At 48.6% G+C, this 21,072-nt stretch overlaps 1 protein-coding gene across 7 annotated transcripts in view; it reads left to right on the top strand.

Annotated features, from left to right (window-relative positions):
* Nucleotides 1-21,072, top strand: part of EXOC6B (exocyst complex component 6B) — a 317,698-nt gene that overhangs the window by 106,967 nt on the left and 189,659 nt on the right. For 5 of the 7 annotated variants that reach the window (XM_065836317.2, XM_071808429.1, XM_065836315.2 and 2 more), the window contains one exon: nt 16,972-17,043. The exons of the other annotated variants lie outside the window; for them this stretch is intronic. In XM_065836317.2, the coding sequence (XP_065692389.1) occupies nt 16,972-17,043 (72 nt within the window). The remainder of the gene's footprint in view (nt 1-16,971; nt 17,044-21,072) is intronic. 7 annotated transcript variants of the gene reach the window in all.

Raw genomic sequence — 21,072 nt, 5'->3', positions numbered from 1 at the left:
GCTGCGGGGGTTTACATTGGAGGGACTTTAGGAATGTAAACCAACTTTGACAAAAATGTGTGGCCAGAGAGGAGGCCCTCCTGTCCTCCCGCAGCCCCGTTGCTCTGCATTTGTCCTTTTTGGTGTTCCAAAAGGCTAAAAAAAAGAGAAGCTGTTCATTTAATTTCCTTCCTTCGAAGCCAAAACCAACAGTGTAAAACCCAGACGCACGTCGGGGAGGGAAGAAGCCTTTTCAACCCCTCGCCCCCCTCTAGGGAAGACGTGATCGTTGACATTTTGGGTTTGTGCTGTTAACCTAGCGAATCCTAAACAAGAGCAAAATGAGCAAATTAACCTCGGGACATGTTATGTGTCTTACTATTGGGGACATATAAGGCGTTCCGTGCAGAAGTGCTGGTTTTTAAGAGCGGCTGGGAGAAGTTGCTCGTTGCCGGCTGTGGAGGACAAACTGGCGATGATAAGATGTCATGGAAACTTCACCTTTGAGTGGTCCCCGGTGCTTCTTGTGGTGGCTTTTGCTTTGCCCTGTCCTCGTGTCACCCTGTGTTGACCCCATTTGCGATCCCTCAACTTCTCCATGGAAATCGCAGCCGTTGCGAGCGTCCTGCGTTGGCCGATTCCTGGAGCCGCGCAAGTGAGGCAACAGAGGATGGGATGGAGGAGCAGGACATGGAAGTGCGACCACGTGGGGTTCCCATTAGTGCTGGAATGATGGCGTTACCTTCCTCCTTCTCTTTCTCCCCCTTGTGTTGTACCATTGTGGGTAAACCGAGTGAATTTGGCTGAACAACGGACGCAGGGAAGAGGGAGGTGTTTATAAACCACTGCTTTGGTTCTGGTTCCTCTCATTTAAGTTGACTTTCAAATTAAAGCCTGAGCAACCACCCCTCTGCCTGGCGTTTGCGGTCAAGTGTGGGAACGTCGCTCCAGAAACCACCTCCTTTGGAGCATTTCTATCCGTGGAGCATCTTCTGTTGGCGCCGCCAGGTGATTTTTGGTTTCAAAACCAAGCCTGTCTTGGGCAATATTAAGACTTCTCAGACCAAACGCTGCCGAGCAGCGTGGCAGAAGGTTTGGAGGCAGGGGAGCAATCTAGTGAAGTGCTGTGTGTGTCCAGGGACGTTTCAGAGGTGCTTGAACTCTTGATAGATGAATTTTCCCTTTTTCCTCCCTGTTTTAAGAGGTTAAAAATGACAAGGGGAGGGCGAAAAGCGACGTGCGCCTGTAGAATTGCAAACAGGAGTAACTGGACGGGAATAATTTCAGTAATTACTGCTCTTAGAGAACGGTGTTAATGTTCTGGTTTAACGCAATGCGTTTTCTGAGATGTCTTAGAGTAAAGGAAACCTTGTCAGAGCCTTCTCCTCTCGCCAAGGCACAACTTGGAGTGTAGGTCGGGCTTAGCAACGCCCGCCTCTACAGTGCTTAAGCCAGATCCTGCGCTTAGTGGAATTAATTATATTGAATCTTGCAAATTTGAAGGTGAGAGTTGTGCTTAAGTTATGATTTCGCTTTCACCAGGAGGCTTTTATAAGAAATGTGAGGTTTCCAGCATTCCTTCAGGGAGCGATGGTGCGAGGAGCGTGGGGCAGCGTCTTGGCTGATTGTGTCCTGTGTCCCAACGGTTTCATTTAAAGTTTTCTCATTTGCTGATGCCTCGTTTGATGTCAGGAATGAAGCTCAGGTCGTTTAGGCTGTTGCAGAATTCACTTTTGCAGAAGGAGGAGAAAAAAGGGCAACAAAGGTGCTGAAGGGAGTGGAGCATCTCCCGTGGGAGGAAAGGCTGAGGGAGCTGGGGCTCTGGAGCTGGAGAAGAGGAGACTGAGGGGGGACTCATTCCTGGGGATCAATATGGAAAGGGGCAGTGTCAGGAGGATGGAGCCAGGCTCTTCTGGGTGACAACCAGTGACAGGACAAGGGGCAATGGGTGCAAACTGGAACACAGGAGGTTCCACTTAAAGATGAGAAGAAACTTGTTGGGGGTGAGGGTGTCAGAGCCTGGCCCAGGCTGCCCAGGGAGGTTGTGGAGTCTCCTTCTCTGCAGACATTCAAACCCGCCTGGACACCTTCCTGTGGAACCTCAGCTGGGTGTTCCTGCTCCATGGGGGGATTGCACTGGATGAGCTTTCCAGGTCCCTTCAACCCCTGACACTCTGGGGTTTTGTGAGAATCCCCTCTGATTTTGCCATTGTCCAAAACTCAAGTGAACGTCTGAATCACGTGGGATAAACTGGGCCTCGTTCAGCTGAACAAATAACGCTTCTCTGTAAAATGGAGTGTAATAACATGCGGAGGATTGGAGAAACATGCCAGCAACCAAGAAAAATACTCTTGCATCCATATTAACTTTTCATTTTCAGTGAGAAGAGAAACTGTAAGTCACCATTAAACAGTATTTCAAAACTTTATGTTCTCTTTAAGGCCTCGATACAGCAAACTGTGACTATTTAGGCAAGTGCTTCGGCATGCTTAAGTCACCTTTAGGGGAAATTAAGCACATGCTTAAAACCGAGTTTGCTCCTAAGCTCATTGCTGAGTTCCAACATCCCAAATTACCGAGGCTTGCTGGAAAATCACTTAAATTTGGCATTCCATCAAAATTTTGTTTTAGAAAACAGTAAGAGCGGAAGAAATATTTCCACCGCGTTCTTAAAATCTGGGAGAACATTGTTTTAGAAAGAGTTTTTACTGCGTTGTCTGCAGGCTGAGAAAGTCCAGAGCAGCACAATGGCAAACAAGCAGCACTGGAGGAGCTGGCTTGGCCATTGGGGTTTTACAACTCTTTATGTCAGTCTGAGCGGAATATATGGAGTGCACACAGGGTGAGGCAAAAACAAGGTCCCTCCCAGCTTTAAATAATGATTGGAAATAATAATAATTAAAAATATTACACCGTCTTTCTCCCGCGTCGCTTATTGGGATGAGGGGCGCAGGGCACGTTACGCACAGCGAAGCTCTCGCTCCGCTCCTCTTGCCCGAGATTAAAGGATTCGAGTGTCCCGAGAGAGTTTTTCTAACTTACAAAAACGTAAAAATGAAGCAATTCCGCTGTAATAGGGACGTGTTTACAGGAACCCTGCGTGGGACACCGGGGGCTCTAATTTGGGCTGTCAGAAGATGCGAAGTGTGTTGACATGGGGTTGGGAGCAGCGGGAGCCTGGAGGTCCTATGGTCAGGAACGGAGACGTTCCAGAGCTGCCGAGAAGCTTTGAGGGGAAGGGAAGGAGGAGAAAAAAGGGGCAACGAAGATGCTGAAGGGAGTGGAGCATCTGCCGTGTGAGGAAAGGCTGAGGGAGCTGGGGCTCTGGAGCTGGAGAAGAGGAGACTGAGGGGGGACTCGTTCATGGGGATCAATATGGAAAGGGGCAGTGTCAGGAGGATGGAGCCAGGCTCTTCTCGGTGACAACCAATGGTAGGACAAGGGGTAATGGGTTCAAACTGGAACACACAGCCCTTCGATATTGAGAATCTGATCTTTGAGAGCACTGTCAGGCCTCAGTGTTGCCTCTGCCTTTGGGTTGAGATGATGGAGGTAAATCTGTAGGGGAAACAGATAAAATCAGGGCTCCTTCCCGTTCATCCGCACCGAGCACGTGCACACAGACAGGAAGGCACCTCTGCAGATTGCACTTAGCATCTTTTTGTATTCACGGTGCCACACACAGACCAGCAAAGAGCCTTTTCCAGGCGGTGCTGAGGGCTTGGCTGTCGCAGCTGTCCTAAAAAACCCAGCATCGTCGTCTCTTGGTCTTTGTCGTGTGGAAATGCACAAGCTGAGATGTCATCACAGCAAACCCAGATGTCGGGGTTTCGCTCGCTGTTCCCACAGGCTCTGCTGCCTCTGCCTGCGAAGTGATGAGCGAGACAGTAGCCTTGTGTGAAGGAGCAGCAAGGTGTTCAGCAGATTCTCGCTTCTCCGCTTCCTCCTGGGCTGCTCGGCTGCCCTGTTTAGTCAGACTGTTTGTGGATTTTATTTTGCCTTTTTTTTTTCCCAACTGTTAGTCTGTTCCAGGCGTTTGTCTGAAATTCAGTTTGACGTTGCTCCTGCCAGCAAATGTTACTGTGCTCCCCATCACTCAGGATCTTGGTATTTAGAAGTGAGGGCCATGTCCTTCTTGCTCTTTACTTGAACAACGCGTAGGACGCGGTGCCCTTCCCGTCCCCTCCCGTCCCCTCCCCGCTGCCAAGGAGCAGAAGACAACCTGCCCACCCTGAAGTGTCCTCTGAAACCATGCACATCCCAGCTTTACTCACACGAGTGGGAGGTACAGCAGGTGAGCTCCTTGACTAAAAATGTCCCCTGTCCCAGGAGCTCTGTCCCTTAATCATTTTCTCCTGGAGTGGTGGGAAGCTTGGACAGCTGAACTTCCCCCCTGAGGCTTCAGGAGAGCTTTGTAGAACCTCAGTTTATCTGAAAACCTCCCAATTACAGCTAGACAACCCAAAAAGTGAATATGAGCCAGTGTGTGCTCAGATGGCCAAGAGGCCACCAGCATCCTGGCTGGTGCCAGCACTGGTGTGGCCAGCAGGCCCAGGGCAGTGGCCGAACCTGTGCTGGGACCTGGGGAGGCCAAACCTCGAATCCCGAGGGCAGTTCTGGGCCCCTCAAGCCAAGAAAGGCCTTGAGGTGCTGGAGCGAGTGGAGAGAAGGGAACGGAGCTGGTGAGGGGCTGAAGCACAAGTGTGATGGGAGCGGCTGAGGGACCTGGGGGTTCAGCTGGAGAACAGGAGCTGAGGGGAGACCTTCTGATCTCTGAACTGCCTGAAAGGAGCTTGGAGCCAGGGGGGTCGGGCTCTGCTCCCCAGGAACAAGCGCCAGGAGCAGAGGAAGCGGCCTCAAGTTGCGCCAGGGGAGGTTGAGGTTGGATCTGGGAACAATTTCTTCCCCCAAGGGCTGTGGGGCATTGGAACAGGCTGCCCAGGGCAGTGCTGGAGTCACCATCCCTGGAGGGTTGGACAGACGGACATGAGGTTCTCAGGACATGGGGTAGGGACAGGGGTGGGGGAACACTTGGACTCCATGATCTTAACCAAAGTTAATCTCCAACCTAAATAATTCTGTGATTCTATCACAAGGCTCAGCTGATCACAACCCAGGCTGGACCCAAACTCATTAATCTTCCTGTTGTTGTTTTCTCTCTCTACACAACACCTGCAAGGCGGTCAGACGGACGGGGGTGCTGAGGACAAGGTACCATAAAATTCAGTTACCACCGGGTGCACGGAGAGGTGACCCGGCCACCTTCTCAGCTGCGGTCACCCACGGAATAGGGGGAGACAAAACAGCCCTTGTTGCCAGAAGGTAAATCCACCCACGAGGCTGGGCCGACCTCAGCAGCTTCAGGGTTGGGTCTCAGTCCTCTCACTCACAGACATCGAAGAATAAAGTCTTTATTAAAATACAGAGATAGAGAAGTCACACAACTCTTTCTCCGTGGCATCGCTCTCCCACCTTCACCATCCCTGGAGGGTTGGACAGACGGAGATGAGGTTCTCAGGACGTGGGGCAGTGCTGGGGGTGCGTTATGGTTGGACTCGATGATCTAGAGGTTCTTTTCCAAGCAAACTGGTTCTGTGATTCAGTTTGCAACGGGAGCCTGTGCGGGTGCAGGGTGCGGAGCAGGGGCTGGAGTTGCTCTCTGCTTCATCTCTCATTTTGCATTTTTCAGGCTGTCATTTTTTAACGTGGCCGCAAACAACCCCGGGCAAAGCCAAGTGAAGGATCTCTGTGTGCTCACTGCTGTGTGCTGGGGAGGGCGGTTGTTGCCGTGCATCGTGTGCTTGTGCAGGGCGCTGGAGCCGTGGTTCGCTCTCACGTGCAGCAGCTCCAGGAGTGCTGGGATCCGAAAGCCGCCGTCCAACATCTACAGCAGATTGCAATAAATTTTTATTCCTTCTCCTATTTCTCACTTCTGAAGTTGGGAACGAAAACAACTTCATATAAATTATGTTCCTAAAGGAGACTTAACTTCCTATTTTACTATTTATAGATGGCTCTTTCTTCATGCATATGGATAGCAGCTTTATTTTCTCATCTCCAGTAGCTTCTGTTTGATCTCATGGGTGCTCCTTGTGCATCTCCAAGAACGTGGTTGCATAATTTATCCCTTCAAGACTCTGAACAGAGAGTTGAAAATGATTTTTGGAGTCCCTTAGAGTCATGCACATGATGCCTTAGAGGGTCTGCATGGGAGAGCAGTGCTACCTGGTTTTATCCTTGTCTTTAAAGGGGGTTAAAAACCAGAAAACTGGTTGTGGAAGGGTGAGAATAACCCCAGTAATATTGGAGCCAAGTGGGTTTGTTGCCTTTGGACCTTAAGGCATTCTTCTCTGTGCTAGTTTGAGACCAGTTTAGAAATTTGTGTCGTCCTCAATGGTTTCACCTTCGTATCCATTGATAGATCGTGGGATTTGATCACATCTTGTTCTTCCAGCGAATCAAACAAAACCCAATCCAGTTTGGTTTTCATCTTCACAGCTGTAGTGACCTCATGGGGCAGAAACGTAGCATTTGTTGGCTTTGAACAGAAGAACTCCTTTTGGGTAACTCTCGTCCTGCGTGTGACTAATGTAATAACGTTTTAGCGTGTGTCTGCGAGGAGGACTCGGGCTGCCCAGAGGGAAACCCCTGCAGTGAATGAAGTTCCAACCCTTGTTAACCTGGTATTGACCCTTTTGCTGCTCCTGTCCCAGGGTGACCCAGCTGCGTTCTTGCATAGACTGAGTACCTTTGCAGCACACTGGAGGTGAGAAGAATCCAAACCTGATGCTGCAGAAGAAATAACCCCTCCCTGGGGCCAGGAGGAGGAATCGGCCTCCTTGGCCGTTTGATCATTTTGCTGACATTTAGACGAAGCGTGGAACAGCTTGGATCCCTTCCTAGAGCGGAGCTCCGTGTCCAGCCAAAGAGTCAAGCCTGCAATACCACATTGGTGTGTTCGAGGAGGTTTGTGAAATGCTTCCCTACCCGTGGACTGTTATTATCACCTCTCAGGCTATAAAATTTCCTCATGCTTCTCGGTTTTACCCAAACTGAACTCTCGCAGGAGGGATTGGTTTGCTTCCCGGGTTAGGGGAGGTCTCCTGATGACTCTCATGTCAACGCAGCGGCGGTTTTATGATTGGAAACTTCTCTAAATTGTTATATCCTTTGAAAGAAGACAGATACTTCTGTCAGCAGTGGGAGCATCAGCTTCCAGAGTCTATTCCAGAGTCTATAGTCTTTACTTTGTTAAATACCATCAGAACCTGGTCCTTGGGAGCAGGGACAGGCTCAGAGCGAGAAGCAGCATCTGATGCCAGTGGCACAGCCCCACGTGTCCAACTGTTGGGCAAGTGCACAAATGGATATAAAATTGCCCCAAGTACTGTTGATACCTTTTTTAGTATTATAGACACTTTATCTCAATGCCTAGGGGAAAATCTTGGCCCTGGAGCATCTCGCTTTGGGCTCCTGAGTTCAAGGGAAGATTAACACAGTGAAAGAGCTTGAAATTGAGTTCCTTCAGTCAAGGCTCTTCTTGAGTAGATCAGAAATGACGCTGTGAGGTTTGGTTTCTGTTGCTACGAGGATTCCCTAATCGTGTGGTGCACTTGGCTCTCACGGCTTTTCTTCCGTGTCTCTAATACGGACGCAGCGCTTGGCAATAGATTGAGTGTAATTCCAAGGGAGCTGTGTTGGTTCTTTCCCTGTCAGTGATGTGCGGGTTTGGTTTGGTCTTCAGGCTGAGGGCAGGATGAGGTGACGATGCTTTGTCTTGGTTAACAAAGGCCACGTTCTTGGAGATGGGAGCTGTATTTGCTGAGGAGCCCCAGCATGTGGAGATATGGGACATCTGGGGCGGTTCAGCATGTCCAGAAATGGTTCTCTGTGAGCCCATTTGTCATTTTTTACAGTTTTCATAGTTGATTCAAGATAGCGCATCTCTGAGAAGGACAATAAAAAATTGAACGGCTTGATCCAAAATTGAAACATTTTGCAGAGCCTAATTAAACCGACTCATGATTATTATGTAAAGCCCTGTCCCAGGCCTTCAAACAACTTCTTAAACACCAGCTTCGTCTGAGAGCCGTGCCTAATCACCCCTTGAAAGAAGCGGGCGTTGAAAGGCAGCGGCTCGAGCTTGGCGAGGGAACCGGCGACCACAAGCGTTGAAATTTGCACGGACCACGGGGAGGTCTTTGATCAAAACACAGCCCCGATTTCCACAGCCTGGGACTCGACCAACAGCGTCGAGCTAGCGACAGGAAAAGAAGGTTTTGGAGAGACTTCAGAGGTTACAATGGCAGTGTCGCAGCCCGTAATCTCAATAGAAAAGCGGCTCGTTGTAATTAGCAACACAGCAATGTAATCCGCGTCAGGACAATCCCTTCCCTCTCCTCCTGAGAACCTCTGGGCTCTTTGGGTCCTTTAGTTCCTTCCAAAATGGGTCACACTTTGACCATGGAAGGAGAAACGGTTGAGGTGAGGCCAGGGGAACATGGAAGAGACTTTGACCTGAGCTTTCCAGGTGGAAGATCTTGACATACTCCTCATTTTCTTTACGAAGGATGCTGTGGTAGTAGAACCTCAGAACATAAGGAAAACAAATGTCATTGTAAGTGTCCTACACTTTTTGGGGCAGGCTTTGGACACTGGTCAAAATTTACTACAGTTTGGCGAGAGCTGGAAAAACAAGTAATAAAGGATTTTGTAGCTGCGCAAGTTTTATTGATTTATAGAAGTAAATACGATGATCTAATCTTGATTGTAATTTGTCAGGCTCTTTAGTTAAGGGAGCATGGCTTTTTGAGGAGTAGCGACACTCACCCCTGTTAGGAAAGCTGCAGGAAGATTTCCGATCTGTTAGCAAGACATTCTGGACTCTCAGGCCCTTTGAGCTGCGGTCACCTAATGGTTGATATTAATTAATGTCTAGAATCATAGAATTCATAGAATTATAGAATCGTTTTGGTTGGAAGAGACCCTCAAGATCATTGAGTGTCCCCACCGCTGTGCTGAAGTGGAAGGTGGGAGGAGGACGGACATTGGCCAAGCGTCTTCCAGTTGTGGCCACTTCCAATGGGGACAGTTGTGTGTTGCCTCGAGCAGAACTTTGGGTGAGTTTTCTCATCCCCCTCATGTTTTTTATTGTCTTGGCTTTCAAATTTCTGAAATATATTCAGGCTTTTAAACTCTAAAAACATTAATGTTCAGTGTTTAACAGACTTGGGCCTGCAGGTCGTGCTGTGCCCACTCGTTCCAGAGAAGCGTATACCGTGCGATCAGTAAATTATCCACGTGAACTTTCTGTGCAGCTGCAGGGAGGAACATTTAATTAATACCGAAGCAATTATCTTGACAAGTAAGTCAAACTCAGAACAATAACATTTTCCCAGTGACTGTGTGGTAGCCAGATGGTAATCCAGCCGGTTATTAAGGGCTTGGCTTGCCACTCTTGAGGTTACTGGCAGGTAATCAGTATATTTTTCCCATTTGGAGGCTTGGATGTCAGTGTTCTGGGAATTAGGTCCCCAGGGATGTCCAGTAGATATTTCAGTGTGAATGGAAGAGCTTTTTCTTCTTTCTTATTCCCGCTAGGAAATATTTCTTACCGCTGCCAAATAGCAAGATGCAAATAGAAATCTGGGGTCTGTTTGGCAACAGATGGAGGGCGGGAAGCTTTCCAAGACTTAATGTAGACTCTTAAAATTTGGTAAAACACGCTGTGTTGGTAACCTCATTGTTTTTTCCCAGTGTCGCTGGTGCTTTTGGACGCCTTCCCCCATGCACAAGCCCACCGGGCTGGCAGTCGTTGACAGTGGTGATCTGCGCTGGGTTCGGTAGGTGGGCCTGGTTGTGCTGAACCTCCGTGCTGTCCAAAAACCAGAAGTAATGAGTTGCAAATGGTGACCGAGGTCTTGTCCTGCCAGCATCCCCCATCCTGCGCGCACATCGCAGCTCACGTATTAAGTTGGTTTTTCTGCTCTGGCTTGTTGGCTCTCGGTGAGGGGCTGCTCACGTGGACCTGGTGAGAAGTTGCCGTGTGGGTCCATGATGGTGCAAACCCACTGCTGGTGGAGCAAACCCACAAGGGCTGTTGTGGGTGGGAAAGCTGAGGGAAGCTGCTCCAGCGGGGACCTGGGGTGGTGTGGAGGTTGTGGCTGTGAGTGCACTGGAAAGAGGGAGGATCAGCTCTGGCTCCCAGCAAGAGCTGGATGCAAAATCTGATGGATGGAGGAGCAGGGGAAGAATTGAACCGGGTCCCTGGTATGGTCAGGAAGGTCCAACAACCGTGGTCCATACATCAATAACTTTTTATGGGAGAAGGACAGGAGAGGGGCTGTGGGGCAGTTCCTTCTGCTGCTGGTTGTGTGGGACCTTTGTCCCAAGGTGGGTAGAACCAAGGGGCACCTCTTCCCTGTCAAACTTTTTGGCCTCAATAGGTTGAGCTTCTTCCCCCAGAGGTGCTGGACACTGAACAGGCTCCCAGGGAGGTGTCACGGCCCAACCTGACAGTGTTCAAGCAGAGACTGGACAGCGTGCTCAGACACACGGGGTGACCTGTGGGGTGTCCTGTGCAGGGACAGCAGTTGGACTCCATGATCCCTGTGGATCGTTCCAGTTCAGGACATTCTATCCTATTCATGTATAGTGGAGGAAAGCAATTCAGACTGACCCCAGGCACACAGAGCGCGGTGTGTCCATAGGGAGAGTGGTTTCTTCTCCAAAGAACAAGATGCATGGGGAGGATGAGGAGCAGGAGGGAGCTGCCGTGTGCTCACAGAATCCCAGAGTGTCAGGGGTTGAAGGGCCCTGGAAAGCTCATCCAGTGCAATCCCCCCATGGAGCAGGAACACCCAGCTGAGGTTCCACAGGAAGGTGTCCAGGCGGGTTTGAATGTCTGCAGAGAAGGAGACTCCACAACCTCCCTGGGCAGCCTGGGCCAGGCTCTGACACCCTCACCAGGAACAAGTTTCTTCTCAAATTTAAGTGGAACCTCCTGTGTTCCAGTTTGAACCCATTGCCCCTTGTCCTGTCACTGGGTGTCACCCAGAAGAGCCTGGCTCCATCCTCCTGACACTGCCCCTTTCCATATTGATCCCCATGAATGAGTTCCCCCTCAGTGTCCTCTTGTCCAGCTCCAGAGCCCCAGCTCCCTCAGCCTTTCCTCACACGGGAGATGCTCCACTCTATTCCCTCATCCAAATAATTGATGAGTATATTGAATAATGCCGGCCCCAGTACTGAGCCTCGAGGCTTCATTTCTAGTTCCTTTGCCTTCAGCCCTCTGTCCTTGGTGCAGGTTTCCAGGGTCAGCTTTTGTCCTTGGGTGAGTTTGCTGTAACGATTAAAGAACCCCTTGCGGAGGGGTAAGCTTGCTCCAGAGGGTCCCGTGCTTAATGTACGCTTTTTAATGCTGTTACTAAAGGTTTTATTTATTGGCTGTGAGGTTGAAGCTACTGATGTTGGTGTAACCCGGTGAGTGGAGAATGAGGATAATTACCAGGAAACTATTAATGTGGCCTTCAGCAAAACTGCTCTCCCTTCTTGGCTGGTTGGGAGGAGATCTCATTCCTCACAGGGGCTGGGACAGAGAAACTGCAGAGTCAGCGTTTTCCTGATCCAAAAGGGTTGGTGTGCAGTGGGGATGTGACTTGGGCCCTTCCGGACCTCTAGTCTGTTGGGTTTTTCCTCCTGGTAAGCCATGATAAATAATTGAGTGCTTTGTTCAGCACGTGGCACAGCGCACGCTTGTTGCTTCCAATGGACAACAGCAGGGTGCTTGACCAAAAGAGGGATGTGCCACTGCGTGGGGCTTTTGTGACTTTAGGAAATTCTGATTTCCACACGCTCGTGTGTCTGTGGTGTCTGTCAGCTTGACAACTCTTTATGGGTTTGTGAGCAGTGTAGGGGAAAGGGACCTTGGGGTCCTGGGGACAGCAGGGTGAGCATGAGCCAGCACTGGGCCCTTGTGGCCAGGAAGGCCAATGGTACCTGGGGTGGGTTAGAAGGGGGTGGTCAGTAGGTCAGAGAGGTTCTCCTGCCCCTCTGCTCTGCCCTGGGGAGACCACAGCTGGAATATTGTGTCCAGTTGTGGCCCCTCAGCTCCAGAAGGACAGGGAACTGCTGGAGAGAGTCCAGCGCAGCCACCAAGATGCTGGAGGGAGTGGAGCAGAGCAGGTGGGATTTGGGTTAGTTGAAGTGACCCCCATAGGAACCGTTTGTACACTGCCGCTGTGGAGACCTGAACCCACTGAGTTTGTCTGTTCTTCGCTTCCAATTCTGTCGAAATCCTGATCAACGCTGACCATTCAGCCTGGAGAAGAGAAACTCCGGGGAGACCTTAGTGCGGCCTTTCCGGACTTAAAAGAGGCCGATAATAAAGATGGGAACAGACTTTTGAGCAGGGCCTGTTGTGATAGGACAAGGGGTGATGGTTTTAAACTAAAGGAGGGAGATTCAGGCTGGACATGGGGAAGAAATTGTTGTCCCTGAGGGTGGTGAGAGCCTGGCCCAGGCTGGGCAGAGAGGTGGTGGCTGAACCATCCCTGGAGACATCCCAGGCCAGGCTGGACGGGGCTCTGAGCAACCTGAGCTGGTGAAGATGTCCCTGCTCATGGCAGGGATGGCGCTGGGGGAGCTGGGAAGGTCCCTCCAACCCAAACTGTTCTGTGATTCTGTGGTTTTCACAATCCATCCTGCCTTGTACATGTGCTCTGGTTCCTCCAACACCTTCTCAGGTGTGATGTTGCCTTCAGCCTCCTCTCGCTCCTTTGTGGTGGTGGCAGTGATGTCTCTCCTCTCAGGCTTTGGAAGAAGGCTCAGGTTGTCTTCTGGGTGCTGGGGAGTCATGTAGCTGGTGGACGGGGGTCCTGTGTACCTGGGAACCCCACCAGCAAGCAGTGATTTGTTTTCAAGGTGCTGGAATAAGTCACTGGTAATCAGTGAATTCAGAATCTTGGAAGAACACCGTGAATTAAAAAACCTAATCTGGCTGTAGGGTCTGTTTTGGATGAATATCTGACTTCTTTTGAGGAGTAAATCCCTAGATTTATTAATTGTATGCCATTGATACATGCGGTTGAACATCAGAACTCTAGTCTGGAAGGTGCTTCTTGTGTCTTATGATTTATTTATTCATTTATTTTAGTTGTTATTTTTGTAGGGTATTTTTTACATACCCTATTAGCATGTGGTTGTCTTTTTCTCTCATTTCACTGCATTTAGGAGGATATTTCTGTTTTATTTGCTGCTGGGGAGGTTTCCTTAGTGCAGCATTGAGCCCATCAGCTTCCCCCCACGGCACCTTGAGAAAACCCAACTCAAAATCCAACAACCCCCTCACCTCCAGCACCCAAAAAGCTTCATCTGGAATACATCCCTGCACTGCTGTGATTAGAAATGATGGTCTACTTGATTTCTGGACATGTGTTTGACTCTCACAAACAATACTGGACTGAGTTAGGAGTTCTTGATTTTGTTTATCAGGTTGTCTTCTTTCCTTTCTCCTTTTTTCTTATTTGTAATTTTTAAATTTATTGCCTCTTATTACTAAGAATGGTGGTAAAAAATAATCCTCCTGCTATCTTAGAAGGAGAAGTAATATAAGGGAGTATAGAAATAAAATAGAATCAAAGCTTTGAAGGCCATCCAGGACACACAGATCGGTTCGTTTCCTTGAAGATGTGGGACATTACAGATGGGTTGGAAAGCTCAGTGGAACCCAGTTGGGAAGAATGGTTTATCAGAAGTGCTGACCAAACGTGAACTTCAGGGCTGATCACCGGATGGGTGGAAGCTCCCAAAAGTCCCGGATTAGTTGTAGGATTGAGGCAGAGCCTTCGCTTGAGGTTCTGGTGGGGCTTTGTTTGGATGATGCGAATACGTGGAATGGTGGATATGGTTGGTGATGTGTGAAGTATGTTCTCAACACGTGGGAAGAACCCGGTGCACACTGTCCCCTCCAGATCTTGAGCCGTCTGAAAACTGCGAGCACTTTCTCCAAGGTTGTTGATGGGGTGCAATTGTATTTTGTGGTTCATCTGTAGTGATGGATACAGACTTTTCCACTTCCCCAGTCACGCTGATCTGGAATCTCATGAGACTGAATAAGATCTTTGCACGTGTTTCCTTCTGTTGGCTTTACACTTGGCATTTTGGGTCACTGCTGCGTTTTCGGTGTAACAGGATTGCTCAGTTCACATTGGTTGGTTGGTTGTGATGACTAATGTGCTGCTCATTTTACCGTAATAAAGAACTGCAGAAGTCTTCCTCCTGCAGAGCAATAGTCCTTCTGTTATGAAACGAGATGGATCTTAAGCCCTTCTGGTCATGTATGGCTCTGAAATGTCTGGATTCTGGTGCTCTTCATGAGTGAACCTGTTTTGAGCCGGGCAGGGTTGTCCCAGAAGCTTTGAAGGCCGTGGGAGATGTGGAGATGAGGTTCTCAGGGCCGTGGTTTAGTGACGGCGTTGGGTTAATGGTTGGACTCGATGATCCTAAAGGTCTTTTCCAACCAAAACGATTCTATAGTTCTATAAATACATAAGAACTGCTCAAGGACACGGTGGCTGGTCTTACAGATCTACTGAGGAAGGGATGGAGCTTAGAGGCACTGAAATGCCACTGAGGGACCTTGGAAGACAACTCGGGCTACGTTGGGTGTCTGGGTAGGATGGAGTAAAGGAAAAGGTGATGTGAAATCAATTCCAGCGGACTTTAGGGTCTCCTAAAGGAACGAGCTTTTGTATGGCCAAAATTCATATGGGAACAGAGGGATCTTGTTTTTTCTCTGACATTAAAGTAGAGAACAACTCCACTTGGAATATCACCTGAATAAAATATTGAATTATCTATTGACCCATTCTCCCCAGTTGCTGCACTTTGCAGGACACAGAATAGTACAGTTCGGGCAAAAATTGCCAGTGAGCCATGCGTGAACACATTGAACAGAGTGGCAGGTGTTGATTTTATTTCACCCGCAAAGCATCACTTCATGCAATGCAATATTTGCCTTTGAGCGTCGGGGCTTTATACAGAGGTTGTTTTCATATCGCCAGAGTTATTAATGGTTTTGTTGTACGAAGATGTGACAACTTGAACCTTCATCGGGATTAGGAAGCAGGATTTATGATACGAGGCTCGATGAACTTAATATCTTTAATTTATTGAGAAAGAGGATTGCGTGCTCTGCTTCTCCGGGTGTCTGTTGGAAACACTCATAGTGATCTTGAAGTAGGTGTTAATGAGCGGGCGACTCCTTGTCTGTGTTGTTTGAGGTGTTCAGACTACCTGGCTACTGTGATTGCTCAAAGCTTTATGCTTATAGGAATAATAGACTCATACTTCATGTTTTGCTGCTTGTGGTGAAGAGCAAATTAAGAAGAAGGGAGTTTAAAGGAAAACTAAGTTGTGATTTTTGACTCTGATAACGCTCCCTGTGTGGCCTTGGGCAAGTTGTTAATCTACGTGTGCCTCAGTTGGCCAATTTGTCCCATCCAGATCACTCACCTCATGGGAAGACGTGTTTGTAATGTGCTGTTAATGTAAATGTGGCATAATTACGAGCTTTTAATGCTATTTTGTTCATGACAAAGGGAATATTTGTATGTTAAGTAGATGCCTATTTTCCGGTTGTACTTTGTGTAACTCCTGGGCGATGCTTTGCCTCTTCCAAAGCGGCTTCTTCTCGGCTCGTGGCCACCTCTGTGGTGTCTGTCCCGCCAAGCTCCGTGTTCCTCTGGACAGAACAAAACGTCTTTATGGATTTTGATGAAACTTGGAAGTTCTTGGATTGTTGAGCTTGCTGTGTTACGGGAGAACGGATCAAGTTCTGACTCACGGAGGATTGACCTGGGGGAGAGCAGCACCGTCCACACCATGGTTTGCTGTGCTAGGAGAACATTTCTTGGATTGTAGCTGCCCTATATTTGTTCTCATTGAATTATTACGTTGCCTGGTATCAAATGGTACCATTGAGGTTGAGACACAACCTTGGTGCCCCTCTCTGAATTTTTACTGTTTGTTACCATATGTATAAATACATTTTTCCCCCAAAACCAACCATTTCCAGGCTGAAGGATTATCCGCTTGTTCTCATCCAGGCTGAGGTGTTTGGGCAGCTTAAAGGCCAACAGATTTTCTATAGGAAAAGTTGATTTTAAGTAAGAAGATTGCCCTTTATATTTAAATGTTCCCCAAATCTGAAATATCAACAGACCAAACCCAGACAGTGCGTAGTGGGGGGGTTATTCCTCTCTAGATATATTTATTAAATGTAATGAAAGGTTTGATACTGTTATTTTCACCCCAGAACAGTTTTAAGTGTTTCTTAACACAGATGAGGTTCTTAGGGACGTGGTTTAGCAGTGGCCTTGGCAATGTTGGGTTAAAGGTTGGACCTGGTGATCGTAACGGTCTTTTCCAACCAAAATGATTGAATGGTTCTACCCCTTCCTTTCTCCTTCACTCTTTGAGGTCTGTGTGCCGTGTTCATCCCATTCTGGTGGCCCACGCTCTGTGTCATTTGTGGATGGTTGCTGATGGATCTCCAATGGATCTCTGACGGATCGCCAGTGGATCTCTGATGGATCTCCATGGTCCTCATGGAGATGGGCAGTCCACGTTGTCCCTTCTGACCCTCCAGCTGTTCCTGGACACTCATGCTCTGCTCTCATCTCTTGTGGTGGCATCTCCTTCAGCTTCCACCACTCTTGGGTCCCAGGCCCTTTGTGTCACCTCCCTGTCCCCTCCTCACCTGTCTGAACGTGTCCCTCTGACCAGTCCTTCCACGTATATTGGTTGTAGATTTAATTTCCCTTAAAATCTCTTGAAGTTTGTTGTCTTAGTTGTGCAAATACCATAATTTGGTGGTGTTGACACGTTTCTGTGCTATTTACTTCTTCATGAATTTTTGTTGCCTATCTGCTCCTTGTCTTCCTTGTTGTCATTTCCTTCTTTTTTAATGTTTGTTCCCTTCGTTTCCTAAGGATTGCAGATACAATCAGTGGAAAATAATTGCCAAGATATTCTTCAGTCTTCTGCTCTCTCCAAATATCAAGGTACTTTGCACTTGATGTGTCTGTTCGCTTAATCACTCATAATAACATGGACCTAATTTCAAGTCTACCTTTGGCTTTCTCTGGATAACTGGGACTAATTTTGTGGCACTAAACCGCAAACCCGAGTTCCCTGGCCGAGTGCTTGCAGTTCACTGACCTTCGCTGCGTGAGACAAATCAGCCAAGTGCTGGTTTTTAGTGGAAAAACTCCACATTTTGCAGTCTGGTCGTTTGCTGGGGTGTGAAACCAGAGCAGGTTTTCACCAGTTTGGGCAGCGGAACTAAATCCAGTGTAGTGTGAGAAGTCACAGAATCGCAGAATGGACTGGGTTGGAAAAGCCCTCATTGCTCTTCCAGTCCAACCCTTGGTCCAACTCCAGTCCATTGGCCAGATCATGGCACTGAGTGCCATGGCCAATCTCAGTTTACAAACCTCCAGGGCCGGTGAGTCCAGCACCTCCCTGGGCAGCCATTCCAATGCTGACCACTCTCTCTGCACAGAATTGCTTTCTCATCTCCAGCCTCAATTGCCCCTGGCAGAGTTGAAGCCCATGCCCCCTTGTCCTATTGCTGACTGCCTGGGAGAAGAGCCCAATCCCCCCTGGCTAGAACTGCCCTTCAGGTCGTTCTAGAGAGTGCTGAGCTCACCTCTAAGCCTCCTCTTCTCCAGACTGAACAAGCCCAGCTCCCTCAGCCTCTCCCCATAGGGCTTGTGTTCCAGTCCCTTCCCCAGTCTTGTTGCTCTTCTCTGGACCCGCTCCAGCACTTCAATCTCTTTCCTGAGCTGAGGGGCCCAGAACTGAACACAACACTCCAGCTGTGGCCTCCCCAGTGCAGAGTACAGGGGAAGGATCACTGCCTTTGTCCTGCTGACCACGCTGGTTTGGATACAGGACAGGACACCATTGGCCTTCTTGGCCACCTGGGCACACTGTTGGCTCCTGTTGAGCTTCCTGTCCATTAGTGCCCCCAGGTCCCTTTCTGCCTGACTGCTCTCCAGCCACTCTGTACCAGCCTGGAGCGCTGCAGGGGGTTGTGGTGGCCAAAGTGCAGCACCTGGCACTTGGCCTTGCTGAACTTCAGCCCATTGGAATTGGCCCATTTTCCAGACAAGTCAAGACAGCATCTCTGTGCTCGTACATCTGAATCGTGCTGTCTACTGAACTGAAAATTATTTGCTGTCCCACCTGCCTTTTCATTGCGTAGCAACAGAAGAGGACAAGAGTTCTGCAGAATAAGGTGGTTTTGAACAATTATTTTCCAGTTTGGCCTTTCCACAGGAAAACAAGCAAACAAAAACAACCAACCAAAATAAACCCAACCCAAATCAAATCCAGCCGTTGATAACCAGCCATTGATAACCAACCATTGATTCCTTCATGTATCCTCTTGCTCCCCGTATCAGCCATCACACATCCTAACACCAGATCTTTGTTTGCCGGCTTTGTTCCATTTGTCACGTTCCCTTTTTCCTTCCCTAACCTCCGTCTGAGCCAGGTCGCCTTTTAACTAGCGGGGCTGCCTTTTTCAGTTGTGGGATTGTGGCTTTTGGAGCATCTAGTTAAAATGTTCTTAAACAATTTTCAATTAGTCTTTGTATTTTTCTGATTACGTTCTTTTTCCCAATTGATTTGACTCATAATTGTTTTCAGCTTGATGAAAATGGCCCTTTTGAAAAGCGTGTGTATATATATATACATGTGTGTGTATATGTGTGCTATTGGTAGTGCTGTTCTATTCCTAATTTAGATGATTTTGGGTGCATACAAAAATGTGATCGAGTCATGACAACTTGCATTTTAATTGTTAAAACAATGGGATAAAACATGGCTGCTGGTTAAAAACTCTTTTCAAATGGGCGCTAGCACGGGGGATGCTGATTTGGGGATTTATTGGCATTTAGCAGACAGTGCTTCTGGAGTGAAGGGGCATCATCCCCACCATCCCCACCATCCCCACCATCCCCACCATCCCCACCATCCCCACCATCCCCACCATCCCCACCATCCCCACCATCCCCACCATCCCCACCATCCCCACCCCTTTGATGTCTCAACAACCTCAACTCCTGCTGAACTTCCCATGTGCTGTGTTACGTCTCAAAGGTTAACGCTGCTTTAGCTCAGGAGTGATTAAAAAAGATCAATGCTGCTTTGACAGCAGCTCCAGAGGTGCTGTGGTTCATGTCAGAGCACGTGCAGGAGTCTCCAGGTGAGATAGCAGATAAACTAGGATAACATTTGTGGTGGAGTGAGCAGGAGAGGACCCACCCATAGAATGACAGAACAGTTTGGGTTGAAGGGACCTTCCCAGCTCCCCCAGTGCCCCCCCTGCCATGAGCAGGGACATCTTCACCAGCTCAGGTTGCTCAGAGCCCCGTCCAGCCTGGCCTGGGATGTCTCCAGGGATGGTTCATCCACCACCTCTCTGCCCAACCTGGGCCAGGCTCTCACCACCCTCAGGGCCAACAATTTCTTCCTCATGTCCAGCCTGAATCTCCCATTTTAGTTTAAAACCATCACCCCTTGTCCTATCACAACAGGCCCTGCTCAAAAGTCTGTCCCCGTCTTTCTCACCATTCCCTTTTGAGTCTGGAAAGGCCACACTAAGGTCTCCCCAGAGCTTCTCTTCTCCAGCTGAACACCCCAACTCTCTCAGCCTGTCCTCCCAGCAGAGCTGTTCCAGCCTCGGGTCATTTCTGTGGCTCCTCTGCCCCTCTCCAGCAGCTCCATGTGTGTCCTGTGCTGAGGACCCAGAGCTGGACCAGCACTGCAGGGGGGTCTCACCAGAGCGGAGCAGAGGGGCAGAATCCCCCCAAACCTGCTGCCCATGGGGCTGGGGATGCAGCCCAGGACATGGTTGATTTTCTGTTGCAATGGTGGAGGTGAGGCAGGGAAACCGTATTGGAGAACCAACATGCAACAGCCACCCATGGGAGAAAGACCTGAGCCTCTTTTCCACCAGCACAGCCCTGGTGAGATGTCCTGCACCAGGGGCTGGTGGGATGTCCTGCACCAGGGGCTGGTGGGATGTCCTGCACTGAGCCAACATCTCATCCCGGAGCTGTGGACCACAGACAACCCTTTGTCTGGATCAATCCCGCAGCGCTGGGGGTGGGTTTGGAGGTTCTGAGGGGAGGAACCGTCCCACATTACCCCCCGTTTGACCTTCTCCTGGAGTGGGATGGAAATGATCAGCTCCACGAATGTCAACCATCAGCAGTTGGGCTCCATCTGCAACTGGTTAATTACCCGTTCACACAATATGTTGTTAGGGGTCATCTGGTTCCAGTTTCACCATAAACAGAAGTAAATGTTGAGAACATATTTTTCTACATCCAGTTTCACTTGTTGTGGATATTTGAAATAGTTTGCAACCCACATCTTTTGGTTTTCAAGGAGGGCTTTGACAAGAGAGCCCTGTGACCAGTTGAGGACTTTTTTCTTCATAAATGCCCTGGAGGTTGCATTGTAGGGACTTTCCTTATGCAAAACATAAAAGTGCTGGGTTTTAAAATCATAACCATATTTTTTCATTAAAATCAGTTGGAGTCCCAATAAACAATCGGCTCAAAAAATTTTCCAAATGTTTGCTGCAGTGCTGTTTCTATTTTTAATGACTTTTTTTTTTTAAAGTGTTTTTCTTAAAAACACAGCTTATAATTTAAAGAAGCAATCTAGTAAATCAGAAAAAAATGCCTATGTATATAGCGATTTATTGTAATATAACTAAAACCCACTGTACATTTGAATGCGAGAATACATCTGTACATTGTCTGGTGATTTCTGCCATCGGGCTTATTGTGGGAATGTCTTTTGAGTAATCGACTCCTCTCGAAGGTTCTGCCAGTGCGTTTATACGTTTGTTTTATATATATTGAGAATATAGAGGGAAATGGTAAAAACACTGTGAAGTAGCAATGAGGCACAGAAAGGGCTGGTTCCTGGGCACCAGGGCGCTATTTCCACCCCACCTCAATCTTTGGTGTTGTCATTTTTACATCTTATTCCGTATCCCATAGAACTCTGTT

Source organism: Patagioenas fasciata, chromosome 4, assembly GCF_037038585.1.
Source record: "Patagioenas fasciata isolate bPatFas1 chromosome 4, bPatFas1.hap1, whole genome shotgun sequence".
Lineage (NCBI taxonomy): Eukaryota > Metazoa > Chordata > Aves > Columbiformes > Columbidae > Patagioenas > Patagioenas fasciata.
This window is presented reverse-complemented; position numbering and strand designations above follow the sequence as displayed.